This window comes from Myotis daubentonii, chromosome 13, assembly GCF_963259705.1.
Source record: "Myotis daubentonii chromosome 13, mMyoDau2.1, whole genome shotgun sequence".
In the NCBI taxonomy this organism is placed as follows: Eukaryota; Metazoa; Chordata; class Mammalia; order Chiroptera; family Vespertilionidae; genus Myotis; species Myotis daubentonii.
Window position 1 is genome coordinate 61760336 of NC_081852.1, and position 21673 is coordinate 61782008.

The 21673-nt window shown below is 56.6% G+C and overlaps 1 protein-coding gene across 2 annotated transcripts in view; it reads right to left on the reverse strand.

Moving 5' to 3' along the window:
• The window catches only part of DOCK1 (dedicator of cytokinesis 1), a 288665-nt gene that overhangs the window by 177619 nt on the left and 89373 nt on the right, over positions 1-21673 (reverse strand). For both annotated transcript variants that reach the window (XM_059661723.1, XM_059661724.1), the window contains exons 24-25: positions 5587-5657; positions 3271-3377 (exon numbers count right to left, since the gene is read on the reverse strand). In XM_059661723.1, coding sequence (XP_059517706.1) covers positions 3271-3377; positions 5587-5657 — 178 coding nt within the window. The remainder of the gene's footprint in view (positions 1-3270; positions 3378-5586; positions 5658-21673) is intronic.

Genomic DNA, 21673 nt, shown 5'->3' on the forward strand with positions numbered 1-21673 from the left:
GATGGCCAGGGAGAGAAGGGATGGCCAGGGAGAGGGGGGATGGCCAGGGAGAGGGGTGATGGCCAGGGAGAGAAGGGATCACCAGGGAGAGAGGGGATGGCCAGGGAGAGGGGGGATGGCCAGGGAGAGGGGGGATGGCCAGGGAGAGAGGGGATGGCCAGGGAGAGAGGGGATGGCCAGGGAGAGGGGGGATGGCCAGGGAGAGAGGGGATGGCCAGGGAGAGAGGGGATGGCCAGGGAGAGGGGGGATGGCCAGGGAGAGAGGGGATGGCCAGGGAGAGGGGGGATGGCCAGGGAGAGGGGGGATGGCCAGGGAGAGGGGGGATGGCCAGGGAGAGAGGGGATGGCCTGGGACGGGGGGGGGGGGGGGGTATGGCCAGGGAGAGGGGGGAGGCCAGGGATGAGGGGATGGTCAGGGAGGGGAATGACACGGTTCTACTCCTAGATTCCAACCATCTCAGAGAAAAACCCAGAAAACAAAAGGTGCCCATGAACAGTGAGCTTCCAACAAAGGAATCCACCACGAGTATTAAACTACTGTCAAGACCACAGAGCTACTGTCTTCCATTAAATCTTCAAATCTTCCCTCGCAAAGCTCACCCCACCCTCCCAAAACATCAGCACTCAGCGCGTGGCAAGCACCGCAGAAAACCTGTCCACTGCTGTGGTCACTTCCAATCTGGGGGATGGAAAGATGGGGTCGTGAAAGGTAAAGAAATGATCCCGTATCAACTGGAATGATCTTTCCAGAGCTCTCAGGATCAGAACCGCAGCGTTAAGGGGCCCAGGTTGGGGAGGGCATGTGGGGGGACATGGGGGGACATGGGGAGGGCATGTGGGGGGACGTGGGGAAGGCATGTGGGAGAGGGCATGTGGGGGGGCACCTGGGGGAGGGCACATGGGGGGCAAGTGCTTCTTGCAAGTCCAATGCTCTTGACTAATTTCTAAGATACCGCGACCTCAGATGACTCCTTTTATTCCCATTTCTATACTATTCATGCAAAACATGTTGTGATCACAAATCCTAGACCTTGGCCTCCTAGTGTTTATTTTAATTTAATGGCAAAGAAACTTCTCACTCCTCTCCAGGATCCAAGCTGTCACTCTCACAGCTTCTGTCACATCCCTGGGCAGCACCACGACCACCTGGGAACAAAGCCACCCACACACACACTGTGCCGGCTGCCGGTCCGGCTCCGCGTCCTGCCTGGAGAGCCCGCTCCGTCCACACCAGACTGCGGAGAGTCATTTCCGTGTGAAGCCGTAATCTTCCCAGCCGGCTCTCAGGGAGTCAAGTCACATCGCGAGAGGCGCGGAAGCCATCGCCGCCCGTTCCCGGCCCCGTGCCCAGCATGCTAACGAGGCATAGGCCCTGCACGCGGCCCAGAGCTGACGCGGGGACAGGCCAGGTCAGCTCCCACACCGGCAGGGGACCAGCCCCGGGCCCACCCCCCTTTCCTGCAACAACGCCGTTCACTCGGAGCACCCCACACCCTGGAAAAGGCACCCTTGTGACATGCGGGGGTGGCTGCGATGCGCTTCCCAATCTCCAGGGAGAGCGAGACCGGCCAGAGCTCGAATGCGAGGAGGCTCAGGATACGTTGGATTCACATATTCCGTACAATCTCATTTACTATCTTGGTGGATGCAAGTTGCTGTTAAAAAGATACAGCTTGGTACTTAAAAAGATACAACGTATCCTACAGAATTATGTATCCTGGTAACTCCTTATTAAGCAAAGCTATTGCTTCATAAAAAGCTATAAATGCTTAATAAAAGCTATAAATGTTTATTTGCATGGGGCATACTTCCGAAACAGGCTTTGCGTTGGTCGGTGACAAAGGACTTGTAGAACAAGAATGAGAACAGAAACAGGAAGAGAAAGAGAAACGCACCACTTGGCACCTGGGCGACATCATCACCAGAAATAAACAACTTTCCCGACAAGGTTTCTAGGGACTAAAGCAGCGGTGGCCAACCTTTCGGACCTCACAGGCCACTAGCGGTCCACAGACCCGGCGGGCGACGCTGGGCCAAAGAACTAGAGTAAGGCCTGGCTGGTGTGGCTCAGTGGCTGGGCATCGAACTACCAACCAGGAGATCACGGTTGATTCCTGGTTGGGGCACGTACCTGGGTTGTGGGCTCCATCCCCAGTAGGGGGTGTGCAGGAGGCAGCCGATCCATGATTCTCTCTTATCATTGATGCTTCTCTCTCTCTCTCCCCCTCTCCCTTCCTCTTTTTTTTTTTTTTTTTAAGAAGCCTGTCCTCTTCTCGCCTTGAGGCTTTCCTCCAGAAGAACACGCAGAGGACGTGTTCACATTTCCTCTGAGCACGAGCTTCGCTCTAAGGGTAGCCTCCAGGGCATTTTATGAAGTTAAATCAGGAAATATGAGGAAAGAGAGCAGGCACGCAGAGGGCCCAGTAACCCGGAAGGTACGAAGGACCGAGCCACGCACACACGGGTGGTCAGCCCAGCCAGGACCTCCGCGAGCACAACCCCGCGCCCCAGGCGTGGGCTGCCCCAGCCCCTCATCCACGCGTGAGGACGCAGGAAAATGCAGGCAGCGGCCCGTGTCTGGGCCCCACGGAGCAGAATCAAGCTGTGTCTTTCAGCCGGAACGTCCCTCGATAGGTTTCACGCCTGCCTCCGACAAATGAGGAAGGTGACGGGATTATGCAAAGGTGTTACGCTTTCACGAACACTGCCTGACACGGGCAACGTATTCATTCAGTGCGTCCGAGAAGAAAGGAAATGATTAGTGGAAGGGGTAGGGAGATAATGCGGGGAAAGGTAGGTATTCCTCAGGTCAATCGCGTGGAGAAATCATGAACATTCTTATTACTTGGAGCGGGGTTGGAAGAAAACCCGTCCGAGAATGCAGAGTTGAGGAGAAGACAGAACCATTAGGCCTACATTTAAAGAAAACCTGAGATGCCTCTTTGCAATCCTCTCCACAGAAGCGAGTGATTGCCTCCCCGGACAGACAATCAGGCGTCCCGAAGGCGACAATGCCGCTGATTGCCAAGGGCTCGGTGCGCACCTGAATGGCAAACCGGGAGGCCCCGCCTTCCCTTCTCATGGTCTGTGGCCTCGGCTTGATGTCAATTACCACCCTCCTTGGAAGGGCTCCAGCTTCCTGTCTCGTGACGGAGCTGTTTTAATTGGGTGCAGCCTCCACTTCTTCCGGCGAGGAGGAGAGTCCAGAAGGGGCAAGGCCTACGGACCGCGACTCAGGGGACCGTTTAACGGCTTTCAGGTTCCGCTCACCGTGCTGTGTGAAGAGGTCAGTGTGGATGATCTCGATCAAGCAGTACAGCTTCTGGATGGTCAGCAAGCCCACGGGAACGTTGAGGATGAAATCAGTAAACATTTTGCTATGAGAATGAACAAGAAAAGCGTTTAGGGAAAAACAGCTAAACGGTCCAAAGTGTCAACGAGACAGTGTGGAGACGCAAGGTCATTCAGGAGCCATTAAGTGCCACCAGAATGTTGGCTAATGCCCATTAGACAATATGGGGCAAAATCTTGTCCCAAAAATGATACTTTAAAATGTCACTGTTTCATTTCACACCCACTGAAATGGCTATGGTATAAAACAGCGGCCGCCAACCGGTGGTCCGTGCACCACTGGTGGTCCGTGAGGTCCGAAAGGTTGGCGCCCGCTGGTATAAAAGACAGGCAATAACGAGTGTTGGCCGGGATGCGCAGACACTGGAACCCTCGGACCGCACTAGTGAATGTAAGACGGTGCAGCCGCTTCAGAAAACACGTGAGCAGTTCTTCAAAATGTTGACAAGCTACCCTCCGAGCCAGCGTTTCCACTCCTAGGCAGGCACCCAAGAGAAAGGAAAACGTTTATCTACACAAAACCGTGCGCATGAACCGCAGCAACATGGCTCGTGGCACGGGGGGGAGGGGAGGCAGCAGCGGGAGGGTGCACACACTGCACGCAATGCACCCCTACAATTCCCCCCTTGCAGGAATGAAACTCTGACACGGCCCCCAACGTGGCTGTGCCTTGAAAACATGACGCTAAGTGAAAGGAGACACTCACAATGGGCCACACAGGGTACGACCCCATGTGCCCGAAATGACCAGAAAAGGCCCATCTATCGATGCAGAGAGCAGCTGAGCGGTTGCTGGTGGGAGCGGGGAATGACTGGGAATGGGCACCAGGGGTCTGACTGGGCAATGAAACTGTTCTAAGATCCTATTATGGTGAGGGTCCCACAACTCCGCAAACATACTGGAAACTGTATAATTGAATGCGCTAACACGGGTGAACATTCTAGCACATACATCACATCTCAGTAGCGAGGGTGTTAAGAACTTACTTTTCCAGATGCCAAAAATACTTCTGAAGGAGTGTTAAAAGAGTTCTTGTTAGTAACCAAAGAAAGGCAAATTAAAACCGTGAGATCCTTCCTCGCCAATCACGTTGTCAGGGCTTGATACAGTAATAACTCCAAGTGTTGGCAAAGTTTAGAAAGACAGGTGCCAATACATACAGGTTTAGCATGACCTTTACGAGGGCAACTGGGCGAGAGCCATTAAAAATCTTTTAAGAGCATGCAAGACCTAGTAATTCCACTTCTGTTTGTGCTAATGATGTAAATAAGGGCAGATGCTACAATTAAGCTATAAAAAATTGTATCCTAGCATATTTCACAATAATTAAAAACTGAACAGCCCTAGTCAGTTTGGGCTCATTGGACAGAGTGTAGGCTTGCGGACTGAAGGGTCCCAGGTTCAATTTCGGTCAAGGGTGCATGCCTGGGTTGTGTACTTGATCCCCAGTAGGGGGCATGCAGGAGGCAGCCAATCAATGATTCTCTCTCATCATTGATTTTCTCTCTCTCTCTCTCTCTCTCCCCCCCCTCTCTTCCCTTCCTCTCTAAGAATCAATAAAAAAAATTTTTAAAAAATAAAACAAAGAATAAACTGGACACAGTGTACCACCGTCAGTACAGCCTGGTGGCCTGTCCTCTGTGGTCACGAAGCCTGCGTTGGCCTGGAAGCAATGCCGCTCGCCAACGAGGGCGCCATGAGCAACTGGCGTAGCACAAAACGGGGCTGGTGACAGCGCCATGTCACGCCACTGCTGTCACGATGAACGGAACACCACGTGGAAAGGGCTCTGTGGGAGCCTTTCGCGTGTGCAGGAAGCACACAATCGACGTGTCCATTGTTGGTACTCGGATAAGTGATGGCCAGTGGAGGGGGCGCACCGTGGAAGTCATTAGAGGTGATGACGGTATGATGATCCCTGCGGTGGGAGAGCAGGACGTCTTCCCTGCAGGGGCCGACGGGAGACAGGGACCACGGTGCTGGGCGTTAGGGGTGCGTGTATGTGGGGAGCACAAAAGAACCATAAGGGTCCAGGGACAGGAAGTGCGATTTGTTCTCCTGTGATCTCGTTTCATCCAAACATGAATCAAGTTTCCAAGCAGGAAAAAGTACACACACAGTCTTCAGTGTTTAATTAGCCGAGGAGGTGTGCGTCCCGTGGACCGCACACACTGAGACGGCCCCCCCGGGGGGGGGGGGGGGCCTGGACGTCCTGCGGGCCCCGAGCTTCCTTACCTGAGCTCTTTGGGATCAAACACCAATTTCACGTCGTTGACGATCGTTGGCAGGTACTTCAGCGCTGCCCCCTGCAAACCAAGACCAAAGGAGACTGCTGAGCCGCGTGTCACTGGGCAAATATTAACACAGATTTATAATTACTGCGCGGAGCCACACGCCTCCCGCGAAGAGGACGAGCGCGCTAGGTGAGCGGCTGGCGGCTGATGAGGAAAGAGCAAAGAAAAAAACCGATGACCCACACACCGGCGATCTGCTACAACCTCAACACAGAGCGCTAACGGCAATATCAACAGAGGCCCACACTTGGCGCCCGCTGACCGAACGCCCGCACTGGCGTTTCCTCCTTAGGCCGGCACGGGGACGGCACAGGAAGGCCTGGGCCCTCAGCAGGACCCTCGCCCGTCCGATGCCTGCATGCTCTCGTGTTCAGCAATTACAACGGCTGTGTTTGTTCCACTGCAGAACTGTCTTCCCATATCCGTACAGCCCTTACGTCCGTGCCCCCTCTTATACCCGGGCCGCCCTTAAGTAGGAACCATTTTTTCCTGTAGTAATTTTACCCCCTATATTGACATTATGTATCTTCTAGAAAACCTACACTTGCAAAAACAATAGAGTGATGGTAATAATGTTGCGAGGCACTATGCCAGGACCCTGCTACAATGTATCTTTAACCCCCTCAGGCCTCCCACAGGAAGTGAGCAGTGTTGGGAGGCGAGGAAACCTCAGTTACTTTGCCCCTGATCACACCGCCAGGACTGAGCTGAGCCGGAGTTAAAGGCAGGTCTGTGGGCAGCCAGAGCCTCAGCCTCCAGGTCTCTATCGGTTGGGAAAAGTGCCTGATTGTAAGTGTCCTGACCGGACGGCCCGGACCCCTCACACCAGGCCGGGCTCCCCGTCCCTGAATGAAGGGGAGGAAGACAGCATCAGGCCAAGCACCGCCCGGTCGCAGTAAAGCGCAGAATCAAGCTGAAAACAGAACAGGACGGCAATCCAAACGCGGAGCACGCAACACCCTTTACTTCAGCGACCGTCGGCCCTGCTTCCCAAGAGCAAGACCCAAGTGTGCACACAATCCCTCCTTCAGGGCGCAGCTTCTGACGAGAGCACGAAATGGGCCTCATCTCATTCCGGTTTCAAACAGTCTTGCTTCAACGACCTTGAAGTTGCTTTGAAAAACTAAAAATTACTTGCCGTGACTTTTAATAATGAGCGTGTGCACGGGTGACTGCTCGGACCCCAGAGCGGCTCCGTGAGTGCGTGAGGGCCCCGCGGGCGGGGAGCACCCCGTGTCCTGCATTTATCCTGAACCCGCAGAGCGTCCCTGCCGGCAGCAACCCGATCGATCCCGGCACAGGACCAAGCAGACAGCGACAAACGAGCCGGCCGCTCCTGCCCGAGGCCGCCGGGCGCTGTGGGAACCAGGGAGGCCGACGTCCCCACCTGGTGTCAGGTCGGTGCCCCCAATCAACAGTGGGACCCCTGCCCAGGACCCCGGACACCTTAGAACCTGCGTCACTCACGCCCAGGCACTGAGAGGCCTTCAGTCACCTCTTGATTCTCAAGAGACACCCCACCCCTTCCTTTCAGGCGTCCGCATCCTCGGCTCCCGGGAGCTGGGTCCCCTCAGCTGGAGGAGCAGCCGGGACACGGAGAGGGACAGACGTGTCCCCCCGCCCCCCACAGGCTCTGACCTTCTCAAAGCCCGTTTCATCTCCGTCGCCCGCGGGCCACAGGGCTGTTCATCCAGAATCTCAGGTTGGGGATCCGAGGCCCCGCTTTCCCTGGGGAGCCTGTGGCTTCCCTCCGTTTAGGTCGCTTCCCAAGGTGGACAGGAGAGCGCCCCGCGGATAAGGGGGGGATGTGTGCTGATACCAGCGAGAGAGCAGCACGCAGGGCTCCCAAAGGACCTCCACTCAGTGAAGCCTCTCGCTTACAAAGGCCCCAGTGAAGTGATGAAGTATTCGGTAGAATCATTCGGCAAATCGCACGTCAGGAAGGAGTCAGGATAATGGGAACAGAGAGTAAATGAGAACTATTTCCCCCCGTTTTCATCTTATTTTTCTGTAAATCAGTTTTTATTTAATAAGATCTTACTCAGAATGTGCGATATTCTTTTGAATGGGGGGTTGTGGGTTTGTCCCCCAGTGGGGGGCATGCAGGAGGCGGCCAATAGATTATGTTTCTCTGTCACTGATGTTTCTGTCTCTCTATCCCTCTCCCCTCCTCTTTTTAAAATTCAGTAAAGGAGCCCTAGCCAGTTTGGCTCAGTGGACAGAGCATCGACCTGTGGACCAAAGGGTCCCGGGTTCGATTCTGGTCAAGGGCACGTACTTTGGTTGCAGGCTCCTCCCAGGCCCAGGCCCTGGTCAGGGCATGTGCAGGAGGCAACCCATCGATGTGTTTCTCTCACATCGATGTTTCTCTCTGTCTTTCCCTCTCTCTAAAAATCAATGGAAAAATATCCTCAGGTGAGGATTAAAAAAATAATAATAAAGGGGGGAAAAAAAGAAAGCAGAAAATGCGAACATTTTTCTAATTGCTGGCATAGTTCACATTAAAGAAATTAAATAAACTTTATACTCTTTTCTAAGCAAATTTAATTGTCATGCATCTCATGAGAGTGCCAACTTAATCCAAACCGTAAACCAAAATAAAAAATAAAATGCACTTTCCATATAGTAGCGGTTTAATGGTGTAAGTGTCTCTCTGGCTAAAAATATTACCACTGATGATGATTAATAGACACTATTTTCGGGGAATGTTCAGGCTAGATTATTCAGTATAATTATTTTAATTAAATCCATTAGCATATCTTTATATAAGATTACAAGAGCTATCGATGATACAAAATAAGTTTTTCTTGAATAATGTATGAAGCAATTATTAATTTACATATTTCTCGGGAAAACGCACGTTAAAAGGATTCCACTTGGAGGTCTGAGCTAAAATATATAGGCCCGCCACCCTCCGCTCGGACGGAAGTGCTCCGTCGCTGGGAGGGGCAGGCACCGCCTCGGGAGGGCCAGGACGGGCAAACACTGGTCACCTCTCCAGACAGCCCGGGGGAGGCGGCGCGGGTTCTGGATCGGGGTGGTTTTCCACAGCACCGTGGTCGGACGCGTGTGTTCGGTTCTTTTGGTTCAGACCCAGGACTGGGACGGCTGGGTCACCTCCGTGTTTATAAAGGTCCTGGCTGCGAAGACACCGGAAGCGAAAGCAAACTCCCATGGAAATGCAGGCGTCAGCGGAGGGGGTCCCCACCAAAGGCTCCCCGAGACCCCGAGCAGCAGGGAAGCGGTGACACAGGACGGGAGCCCAGGCCAGGCCACGCCTGCGTGTCACTCCCGGTCCGAAGGGTCTCCCGCCGCCTGTGAGGAACAGCAAGGGCGGGGGGGGGGGGGGGGGGCGGGGGTGCTCTGAGGGGGAGGGAGGCAGCAGGAGGAAGCCCACAGCCACCTGCCTGTCACTCGCACGCAGGACCTGCGTCACCCCCGCCGCCCCACCCACCTCCGCAAACCGAGAGCTGCTGGTCAGGGTGTGGAGAGGCCCTTTGGGGAGAGGAAACTGCGAAAGCAAAGAGGGCCCGGCCGGCCGGGACCCCGGCATCCCCATCCCACTCCCGTACCGACCGCAGGCCACGTGCACGTGCACCCCGGCTGCCCTGCACCCCAGACACAAACCCACCCGCAGCGGGTGGAACTGTGCCGCCCCCCCCAAAAAAAAACATGCCTGAGTCCCACCCCGGCCCCCGGGAACGGGAACTATAGGGAAACAGAGTCGCCGCAGATGAAGTCAAATTCAGATGAGGGTGTAGGTGAGGGGCCTCCCGCCCAGGGCAGTGTCTCCCATGGGGAGCAGGGGGCTGGGCGCAGAGGCGCCTGCAGGAGGGGCGCCTGTGAAGGCAGGTGGGCGGGTGGGTGGGAAGCCAGCAGCCCCCCAGCGTCCTCGGAGGGCGCACACCCTGCTGCCGCCAGGCCAGGCGCCCGAGGGGGCGGTGCCTGCTGGTTGGAGCCGCCCAGATTGTGTCCGTTTTGAGGGCAGCTCTGGGAGCTCTCCCTGGTCCCAGAGGCGGCAGGTCCTCCCCCCGCCAGTTCTCGCTTTCCCTGCCAGTCCCTTTGCAACAGGAGCTTCCTACATACACACACGACCAGCCGCTCCACCCCGGGTCTGAGCCAGAGGAGCTGAAAACACGCGTCCCAACCGAAACGGGGGCAAGAGCGTCCCCAGCAGGGCTACTCCCACAGCCCCACGGGGGGCCCACCCGCTGTCCACCGGCGGAGGAACGGAGGGCGCGCAAAACGGGCGATGGAACGCGATGCCCATCAAACCCAAGTACCGGCACCTCCACTACATGCTGAACCTCGAAAACGTGCTGTGGAACAGAAGCCAGACACAGACGCCACACACTGCGTGACGTCATTGAAATGACGTGTCCATGGTTCAGGGGTGGCCAGGCTGGCGGGGATGGGGGGGTGGGAGGGGGGGCGGGGGCTGACCCTCAGGAAATGGATACAGAGTGGTGACAGGGGCAGGACACTGAATGCACTAAATGTTCATTTAAAAGACAGTGAGAATGATGCATGGTAGGCTATGTACATGTCACCACAAAACATTCCATTAATTGGGGTGATAAGGAGCATTCTTCTCGTGGCGGCTAATGACACTTTTCATTACAACAGTCACAGACCTAGAAGCATGGAACAGACTGCGGACCTCGGAGGGAAGGCGGGGAGGGAGGGCGGGTGGGAAGAGATCAACTAATGCCCTTGTGTGCACATAGGCGTCACCCGTGGACACGGTCAATAGGGTGGCGAAGGCCTGGGGGGGGGGTTAAGAGGAGGGGGAAGGGGGACATATCTAATACTTTCAACAACAGAGATTTTTCTTAACAATAGTCACAGAACTGCTCTTGGCTTCCCGACTCAGAGGCACCGTCTGCCCCGGAGCTGCAGGAGGAGTGACTGACACACAATGGTTTCCAGCAGCTACGACGATCAACATCCTGGAAACCACGCTTCACACCGTCTCTAAAACGAGATGAGTGTGATAATGGCACCCCCACCCCCGCCCCCGCCTGGCCACGGCGAGGGCTCCCGCTCCCCGAGCTTGTCAGGTCAACGCCAAGGCCGGAATGAAGGCAGGTGGGGTGCCATCCACGGACAGCAGGGAGGAGAGCCCCACCCCCCACCGCCCCACATCTCCGTGTCCCCAACCCGGGCCACTGCCCCAAACCCCACCCCTAAGTATGCGCTCACACTTTCCTGTAGAGGCCTGTGCAGGGCAGCGAACATATACTACAAACAGAAATGAGTAACTTCTAAAAAGATGCTCCCAGTGGACAATGGGGTGTGCCTGTACATGCTGCGGACCTAAGGAAGGCTTCGGAGGGTGATTAGCATTTTCTGCATTTTCCGCGGGTCAGACGGCCTCTCCTCCCGCAGGAGCAAAGCTGGTTGGGGAAGAGAATCACCGCTGTCCCCAGCACCAGCCCTGCAGTCACCCGAGGCCAGCGCCTCAGCCCCTGCTCCCCAGGGCGCACCCTCGGCCCCTCGGCCTCACGCAGAGACCCTGTGACCTGCAAAGGCAGAAGCCAGCCTGGGGCCCCGCTCCCCTGGGTGAGTTGTCTGTCCTAGTGTCTTGGATCGGGGAGGGGGTGGGGGGGACCGGGGAAGGGGGTGCAGAATCCTCAGTTCTCCTGAGCCCTGAATGGAGGCAGGAGGTCACGGGGGAATTGGGTGATGAGGAGGGAGTGAGGTAAGAGGTCAAAACGGAGCTCAGGCAGCTCATTGGTTTGGGGAGTTTGCCGGTGATGCTGTAACACCCATAGGTCAGGGGGTCAGGGGGATGAGGACATCAACACACAAATGTGGGGGCACAGCTCACATTGGGGCTCCCAGAGGCCCCAGGTCACGAGGTCGGGAGGATGAGGACCCCCACATACCAGTGTGGGGGCACAGCTCCGTCTCTAACAGGCCTGCTCCTGCCTCCCCCTCCTTTACGCAAGTGCGTCTGTTTACTAATCGGAACAATGTCTCCCACCTACTGGCCATCTCGGCGGCAGATCCTTGCACAGGGCACCGCAGCGTCCCGGAGCCGGACAGGTTCCCGCTGCAAACACCCCACCAGCCACCGCGACCACGCGGCCCTGAGGACTGCCGGGACCCCTGCCCCACAGACGAGCGCCGGGGCCCAACCACAGGTTAGGAAACGGTAGGCGGTCGGTCCCCTGAGGACAGGGACCCGTCCCGACCATGACTGTGTCCCCGCACCTGGCCCCACACCTGGCATCTGAGAAAGACCGACAGACGGACACGTAGAATGAGCGATGAAGGACCCCACGCTGGGTGGTGCCATTGTCCTTGGTGGCAGCGGGAGAAGGAAGAGAGTGGAGCCCAGAGCATGCTGGGAGCAAGTGAAAAACCTAGAGTGAGTTGGGTCACCACAGCCTGGCCACGCCCCAAGGACCTTGCCGGCCCCAAAGCTATGCTCCGGGCAAGTTTTTCCGCTCCGGGTTCCTGAGGAAGCCAGGCGGCCCCTCCTCCCCTGCACCCCCTCCCTCTGCTCCCTAACTCACTCGCTGAGCCCGACTAGGCAGCCGCGACGCCCCTGCACGGGAACCCCCACCCCCTCCCTCCTCAGATGCACACAGACACGCCCCCACCCTCCTCAGATGCACACAGGCACGCCCAGGTCTAAGCCTGACCACGTCTGCGGTGCGGGCCACGGTCTGTGCAGGCCCGGCCCGGCTGGTGGTCAAGCGTTACTCTGGGCACTGGGAGGTGCCTGCGGATGTGATTGGCAGCCGCAGTCAGGGGACTTGGTGTCAAGGAGGGTTTCCTGGATGAGCTGGGGGGCCGGATCCAATCAGAGGGAAGCTGTGAACAGCAGAACCAGGGTTTCCCTGGGATGCGTGTCCACTGGGCCTGAGTGTCCGGGGCCCCGGACTTCATCATCTAAATAATGTGCACCCCGCTGGTTCTGTCTCCTATCGGACTCATACACCTCGAGGCACAGCAGCCCTGCGTGGGCGCACTGCGTTCACCTGGACCACACGCACCTGGAGGGGAAGGGCCTCTGCTAGCTCCACAGGGCCTCCCAGCCTCTGCCTGACCCCAGCAGGGCGTTCCAGAAAGAACTGGGGACGAGGACGGACTGCTGCTCCACAATCACAGACAAGAAATCCCCCCCACTGATGCATTCATTCACTCATTCATTCACTCACTCATTCACTCATCCATTCATTTACTCAGTCATTGGCTCACTTGCTCATTCATTCCCTCACTCACTTATTCATTCATTCACTCATACATTCACTTATTCACTCACTTATTCATTCCCTCACTTAGTCACTCACTCATTCATTCACTCACTTATTTATTCACTCACTTATTCACTCATTCATTCATTCACTCATTTATTCACTCACTTATTTAAACAAAACGTACTGACCGACTGAAAAGATGTTAAAATTCTGAAGAGGATGGCTCGTAGGCCGTGGAAGAAACCTCCCAAATGCAGGGCTTTCCCTCCCTGTTTCTCAGGTGTGACCAGTGAGGACGGAGCAGCCGCCGACCCCTGGGCAGATCTGGGGCTCGGTCCCTTGCAGGCCTGCCTGCCTCCCAGGTGTGATCCTATTAAACAGCAGGATCACAGGAAAGGCAACTTCCGTTGATTTAAGGTGCCTTCTCCCCCAGCCTGGCTGCACCTTTGTTTCCCCGGGAACACGAAGAGGAGTAAGATGTACCTGCCATGTTCTCTCCGCTGGGCACGGTCCGAATCAATGGGAGTGATTTGCAAAGTGCATGATCTCTGGTCTTTCCAGATACAATCACAGACGTGACAGATGAAATTCAGCCGAAACAGGAGTTCACAGAAATACACAAACCAGGGCAGCATTCATAAGTAGCATCGAGGCGTCGACTGTGCGCATGAACAGTCATCGGGTGGATATTTCTTAATAATCTCCGACAGGTGTGTTTGACGCAGACACAGAAGCGACATCCCCGCTTGCGATCTGGGGGTGGGGTAAGGGTATTTTTGCTCCAGAAAACAGAGCTTACTTCCCAAAGTGACTGAAGGACACGGACATTGTCAGGGGAAATGGCAGGAAATGGTGCGATAGCAAGTGAAATTGACCAAAGTTTGGGAGAGTCCACAGGGTGCTGGGACCCGCGATAAAGGAACATCTGAGGCACCCGGTGGCGGCACCCGGTGGCGGAACGAGTGGAATGGAATTCGGAACTCATGGTCCCATCCCTCTCGTAACTGCCACACACGGAGCAGCAGACCTGCGGGCTTTCGCTCCTCATTTGTAAAGCATGAGTTGGGCTCAATTGGAGAAAACTTGGAAATTAAACACAAAAGCAGCCGCCAGAAAATAATTGCATTTCTTGAAAAATGGACCGACCCGATCATCAGAGAAAATTAAATAACTCGGCCCTGGATCTCGGAAGATCTGGAATTTGACAAACACAACAGGACGTGAAAAATAGCATGAGATTCCCCATTTATTCCCAAGATCTGTATGGGTAGCCAAAGGGTCATTTATCTCCTTAATGACCAATTAATACCCAAGTGATTTTGGTTCTGCGTTAAGTCGACAGCCCCAAACGATGAGAATTTCTAGCTCAGTGCTGCTACTCACAGTCCATCAGCGTGGCCTCGCAAACACTTCGCGGCAACCCCAAACCCCCAGCACGCTCGACAAGGAGGAGGAGGGCGATGTTTCCTGGGAACAAAGTTCGTCACTCAAGTTCCCTGGTGCCTCACACTCAGAAGCCCCTGGCTCCTACCTCAGGCTAAGCTGACTGGGTTCTGGAAGAGAAATCCGGGATTTCTCAGGGACTGCCGCCCCCCCACTCCCCCCGACTATGATTCATCCTAACAGCTCCAGGAACCAACGCCCCCTTCAATGTTCTCCCCAAGAGGCTCCACAGAGCACCCCTGCCCCTCTCCGCCCCCTGGCGCCCCATGGACAGCGCCCGCACACATTTCTGGGGCTTGGTCATTGTCAGGTTAAATCTGACAAAGCGAAGACCATCTTAGTTGTACTCCTCAGCATCCCCTTGAGAAGCTGGCGTTTCCTGTGATGCTTGGAAGATAGGAGCCACCTTCTGAAAGCTCCGATCGCTTTGGCAAGTAGCGTGTGGATCCAGGGCACTCACCACGCGGGGCAGGTGTCCCTTCCTGGGGCGGGGTTTTCCAGACCCAGTTCGTAGGAGCTGCACAATATGACCTAGGACAGAGGTCGCCGACCTTTCGGACCTCACGGACCACCGGTCGGCGACCGCTGACCCAGGACACTCTAACAGGTAGCTCGGCGTCCCCACCCCGGGAAGGCAGCCCTGCTCTGGTGGACAGCCGAGGGCACCCGCAGGGGCAGCAGCGTGAGTGTTTAATGGACAGCATTCTGAGTACCAGCTGTAGAGTGTGGGCCCTTCCACGCAAACCTCACCCCGTTTCTTCACCTTCCGGAGCATTCTGGAGCCCTCCACAAACATCACTTGCTCCATCGCTCCCACCCACCCTGCTGTAGGGAACCACCTTTGTTCCCATGAGTGAGGTGGCTCTGGGTCTCACAGTCCCTCATTCTCCCAATGAGAGCATTTCCTATGGTGACCACTTCACATGTGTCTGCTTTTATGTCTACAGATAGAAGCCACCTGTCTCCTTGCAATGCCTCACTCATGGCCCTGTGCCCCGCTACCTGGCATCACCGTACGGCCCTATGAACGGGGAAATATTTTGGTCCGCGCTCACACTGCGTGGAATGGTCTTATATTCACCCCTGACCATGTTCTCAGCCTCCATCATCGCTCGCACACCTTTTTGGTCACCATTTCACATGGATCTGAAATGGTCACAGCACGGCCCTGCTCAGGGGCCCTGGTGAACGGTGTCCCAAGCCACACCCCCATCTGCCTCACAGCAGCACTTCTGCTTTTCTAACTTATGTGCCAGGTGCACAGTCATGAGCTGCCCGATCGCTGCCATGTAGCCACGTATTCTACCCTTTACGCGACCTTTAAAGGGTGATTACAATGACAGCTACACCTGTGCCCTGGCAGCAGACAACTGCCAAATGCGGCCACATTTCTCTGCTCCTTTTGAATCAGTTCTGCCTATGACTTCATGGCAAACTGGCATCGAGGTTTCCGGCTAGCACGGCTCGGTGCCTTTGCAACATAAAATGATGAGGAAGTTGCTATCGGGCCTCAATGCGAGGCATCTTAGCTTCGAAAGGAGTTGGCCTTTGGGAGGCAAACGCGGGGTGTCCCAGGCAGGGCGGCCTCGTTTTGGAGGGCGGCCAGGTGTCCCTTCCTGGGGTGGGGTTTCTCAGGTCCGGTTCATAGGACCCGCACAGTATGACCCAGGACACAGTACCCGGCAGCCCCGCCTCCCAGCCAGGTGTGCAGTGGAGGCACCCGCAGGGGCAAGGGCAGCGGGGCTGTGCCGGGAGCCGCGGCTCTGAGAGGAGCTGCCGCAGCCTGAGGACAGCCGGCAGGGAGAGGTCTCCTGTGCGCTCCTGGACTGGGTGCTTCGCGCGCGGGGAGAGGGGCTCGGAGCCAGCTGTCCTTGCCACCCACAGAAACCGGAGGCAGTTGTAGCAAGGCACCCAGATGCCTCTCACCCCAAGTTCGTGGGGCACATACCCATTTAGCCAAAAATGGCTTTATATACATCACCTTCCTAACTGCAATGTATAGCAGTCACTCCTAATGAAGAATTGATGAATTATAAGCCATGCATGAAACACCCATAATACGCCCAAGAGATGATGGGTGAAAGATTTCAGGATAAAGGAGGCAAAAGAAAAAATATATATATAGCATTCTTTAGTCATCAAATGACAGAACAATATAAAGTACTGGGGTTCTGAAAGGTTTAGAGACATTATGAATTCTAATTTGGGGAGGGGAAGGCAAAAGAGGGAAAAGTCTATAATTTTTAAATCGACAAACTCATCATCCTACTTGTGACAAATGCCAGCCGTCCCAATACTGTGGCCAGAAAACTGCCTAGCAAATTGGGCCCCGGGCACACAGGCACAGAGAAGCTCGTCTGTAACATATTTCCTCTCCTGTGCCCTAACATCATAAAGGGACAGCTCCAAGGCGCGGAGCCGCTCCTTAGAGATTTTAAGTAACTTTTAATGGGTTTTCCTTTCTTCTGTGTGTCACAGGGATGCGTCTGGAAGATTAAGAAACCACCCCAGGAGAAACGGAAGACGGAGCTCGCCAATCATCTCCCATTTAGCCTCGTCTATGAGTAAACAGGGAAATCATGCAGAATCACATCCACGGGAGAGAATTCCCATTATCGCTCTCCGCTTGATTAGCTATCCGCGGGAAGCCCACCCGCCCTGAGCAGCGCACTGGGCGGCTGTCCTGCAGGATGGAATCCTATTTCAACAGCCAGAGGGTTTCTCAGATCAAAGCAGGCAGGTCAGGGGTCCCAAGCCCAGAGGCGGCTGCCCTGGGCACAGGGGCACACACAGCCCAGCGCGCAGGGAGGCGGCAGGGAGGAAGCGGCTGGGCCAAGTGCAGGAGGCGGACCCACGCCCAGGCCTTCCCCTCCCGCGAGGCCAGTGCAGGTGCGCGCAGCTGGACCCAGGTCACATGTCAGTCCTCTGTTCCGGAGGGGCCGGCGCCACGGCTGCCAGGCCAGGTGCTCGAGAGCCAAGCGCTGGGGTCTGCTGGCCACGCGGGAAGGGCAAGTGGCAGTCGCCAACACACCTGCTCGTGGGGCTCTAACAGGCACGTGGGGCTCTAGCAGGCTCGTGGGGCTCTAGCAGGCTCGTGGGGCTCTAGCAGGCACGTGGGGCTCTAGCAGGCTCGTGGGGGCTTTGTGGAGGCCTCTGGGGCAAGAGCGCGAAGTGCAGGATGCGGGGACAGACGGGAACCGGCGGCTTCGCACTGACTGGCAAGTCCCCTGAGAGGGATGCGTTCCAGGGACAGAAACCTCCCCCGAGCCAAGGCTCCGAGCCAGGCAAGGACAGTGTGGCCCGGGAATGGGCAGCCCTTTGGGGCGGAGCAGAGATGCGGGGGAGCACAGAAGAGCAGGGGGTGGGGGGGCTGACAAGTGCTCAGAGCCAGTGAGGGGGTGTGCGGGGAGCAGGCACATCTGGCTCCGGATGCTCCAGCCAGACAGTCGCTGCCCCCCCCCAATCCCCGCGCCCTGACGTTCCCCCTTAGGCCTCTATTTGCTCTTTCACTGCGACCCCCGGGCAGGGCTGGGAGGACGGAGTGACAATACGTCCACCTGCGGACCTCAGTACGTCCTGGTGACCACGGTTAGTTAACCTGCCCTGGTCTGCGGGGCCAGCGCCCTCACGGTGATGGAGAAGAGAGGAACTAAAACAGCAGAACCCGTCCCACCCTCCACCGAAGGTGACGACACGCTCCGAGAGTGGCCGTGGTGCCCTGGGAACGCCTTTCGCCTGCGCAGGCTGTCCCCTGCCTGTCACCACCTCTCTGCCTGGTGGGGCACCCTGAGCGGGGAGCCGCATCACCCCCAGTCCCTCCGGGGTCTTCCCTCTGTGCCCCAGATGAGGCTCCACTGACAGTCACACAGCGTGGAGGGGACATGCCAGACACAGGAAAACACTTTCCAATAAAGACAATATCCCTTTAAAATGTAAGAGAAAACGTGATCCCGTGACAAAAACAAAACCACTGATAAAGAGCTTCATGAGACAGAATTTTAAGGGCTCATGCAGTTTTCATATTGAGAGACTCCCGGGGGAACAGTCCCTGGCCCCCTATCTCCTCCCTGGGAGATCTGGTCCTTTTCTAAAAATGTAATTTCAAGATTAAAAAAAATGAACGCACACAGCACTTCTCAGGGAGTCCCTCCAGGCGTCAAACACAACCATCTGGTTATGAGAACATCCCCCCCTCCCCTGCTCTGAGGGCCCAGCGTAGGACTAAGGTGTCCCCAGGTGCCCCCGGGTCCATGTCCCCCCTCCCAACACAACCCCAGGCAGCCCCCTGCCACCCTGTTTCCAAAACCCAGTGCAGGGCCCACCCCAGCTTGCTGCCCCCACGGCTGCCCTCTGTCCCAAGAGCACCTCCGGCTGCAGCAGGAGGGGTGGAGCCTGGAGTGAGTACCTGGCACACCAGACACCCAGAGAGGCCATTGCAGAATGGGAATCGTACCCCTTGGAGCTAACTCCTCTCGGCTGCACCAGTGGGCTGCCCTCATGCCCACTCTACTGACCTGGGAAACTACGGCCGCAGAGAGGAGAAGGGCCAGCTGGTCGACCGGCCATCAGCCAGGGGGCTGCCAGGTCAGGGACGCACAGAGCCCCCTCGAGGAGGCACAGGTGGGAATGCACCCTCGTGTCAGGACCTGCCCGGGAACCGTCACAGACGATCGGCCTGACCAGTGGCAGGAGGAAGAGCGTTTCCCCCCATCGCACCAGGAAACGAAGCATTTGAAAGAGAAACAAGGAGAGGCTTGGCAGTCACCTCACTTCTCCGACGATCACCTTTGCGTTTCATCTCAAACGGCGACCACACAGGATGTGTCATGTCCCAACATGACATTCCCAGAATCCTATGAAAATATCATGTTCAGGAATTACTTACTCTTTGGTTACGTTTTAGCCAAACAGAGGGTCGGGACTGCTGTTCTTCCTTAACCACTAAGCTGGAGAGAAGATAATCCAGGCAAAAGAAACTACTTCTTAAAGCGTCTCCAAGGAGGAACCAGTCACCGAATGCAGAGGTCACACAGGCAAGACTGGAACCTGCCGTGTTAACAATTCACGCTGTTCACAGCCTTTTCCTCTGTCCGTTCACCTTCCCTAACTCAACGCAGGTGTTGGAGGGATAGGGTTTCCCGGGAGAAAAATCGTTCCAGTGAATGATGGGGCGCCGCGTTCACAGGGCACGGGCACCGTCTGCTCGGCTACCCGTCAGGATTCTAACGGAGCCCGAGCCACGCACACGCCGGGATCTGGCCTGGGACGCCATGCGAAGGCAGCGGGCCGAAGCAGGGGACACGGGGGGCTCTTGGGGGAGATCCTGAAAAGTCTGTGGGCGTTCCCACGCCTCAGTCCTGACTCCCCAAGGCTAACCATGTGAGTGCTTTTGAAATTCGACTCCGCGTACAGTCCATGACCTCATCGATGATATACAAAAAACTAATTCCACTGGAGGCCTGCCGGGCCGTTCCCATGAAATTTCTTAACTACTCGGTGTAACAGCGGCCGTGATTTCTGACACTCACGCGTGAAACAGGCCTCTCCCACCGGCTAATGCGGCAGCTCCAGCCGACACGCTTCTCAGTAAAATTCTTCCCGGGCACACGCAGGCCTGGTCTCCCCGTGGCCGCAGCCTGGCTGCTCGCACGCCGGCGGGAGCTCCGAGCCGACGTGCGGCTTCAGGTACCTTTTCCATCACCAGCCCGGCAGACGGGGCCACGACAGATGAGGCCCTCACGACACCGAGTCACAGACGGACAGTGGCTTCCGTGGCAGGAGCACACAGGACCCAGCCCTGCTGCCAGCTGCTGCCAGCCCGCGCCTCTGGGCTCCCCCGCAGCTCCCGCCCCTCTCCTCCTTTCGGGGCTGCCGCCTCCTCTGCAGGAAGCAGGTCGATGAGGGTCTGAGGGTGCTACAGCCTCGAAGAGACAGACAGGCTCTCCTCCCCCAGGATTAGAAGCAGTAAGAAAACTGCAAGCCTCTGACTACGGTGGCCACCGTCCCCTCAAACAGAGAGAAGCAGCTGGGCCAAGAGTGAGGACATGCGCCCGACCCTATGAGCAGTGACCTATGAACCAGGAGTCACGGTTCGATTCCCAGGGCACATGCCCAGGCTGCAGGCGGGATCCCCAGGAGGGGGCGTGGAGGAGGCAGCCGATCCATGATTCCCTCTCATCATTGCTGTTTCTATCTCTCCCTCTCCCTTCCTCCCTGAAATCAATAAAATAAAATAATAAAATAAAATAAATAAGATAAAATAAAAAGAGTGAGGACATGCTTTACCCCTTGGACCCTATGAAACCAGCCCCGGATGCTCCACCTCCATGAATCCATGATCCCCTTCTCTCGGGAGCTCAGTGAGCTGGGTCCAGGCAGTCCGATGACCAGCTTTAGGTCAGACCTGAGGTCAGGGAGGGTCAGGCCTCGGCTTCCACCTCCGCCAACATTGTGCTGTGTCGTCTGGGTCTCCAGCCTCAGAACCAACGTGTCGCCCTCCCCCACTGACTTGCTGGGATTCCGGATTACACGGCACTGAATGTATCACGTTGGAAAGACCGGACAGCCTACCACCACCGAGTCTCCTCATCCATACATGGACTATCTTTCCATCTGCTTACATGTGATTGGAGGTTTATGCAATTTGCAATCAAGAGGCCTCCATCCACAGGAACTCAGAACATGCAAAGGATCTACAAGAACCACAGCACGTGAATGTACGAACAGCTTTCCCCGGGGGAGGGGCCCCAGCCCTGGGGACCCTGCTTACACTGGTCAGGCTGGTGGAGACCCTCTGCACCCACCCCCCCCCCCACTTTCCTAGAGAGAAATCTCTGGGAAGGGGCTCCCCGGGGCTGCAGGAACCTGAAGATCCCAGAGAAAAGCCGGGGGCCGTGGGCACGCGTGTTGCCATCGACGACCCAGCTACTAGAAGCACAGCCCTTGCGTGACTGTGCCCCCTGCCCGGCCCTGTAGGAAGCTTTTCCATTATTGCTTCTGAGAGACACGCGGCGGCGCGGGAGGATCAAGGAGATAACCGGATCGAAGGGCTTTGCGGGTGAGCGCGGCACAAAACGGGATTAGGATGGTTCCCGCTCCGCCGTCCATGTGGACGGGGCGGCAGACGGCTCTCCGACCGCGCGGGGGTCGGGCTGGCGTCTCGCTGCGCCGCGCTGTGTCACCAAGCACCCACTGCGGTCGGACACCCGCAGACCGGCCAGCGCCGTGGCCGAGGGGACGGCGACACGGGGTGGACACTGGACACTGTCCACAGGCAAAAGGGCATGAGAACCTGGTCCGAGCCGGTCCTGTGCTAGAAACAGCAGGTGGAGAACGGGGACAGGCGTCCAGAACGCGGGGGACAGTGCGGGCTACCAG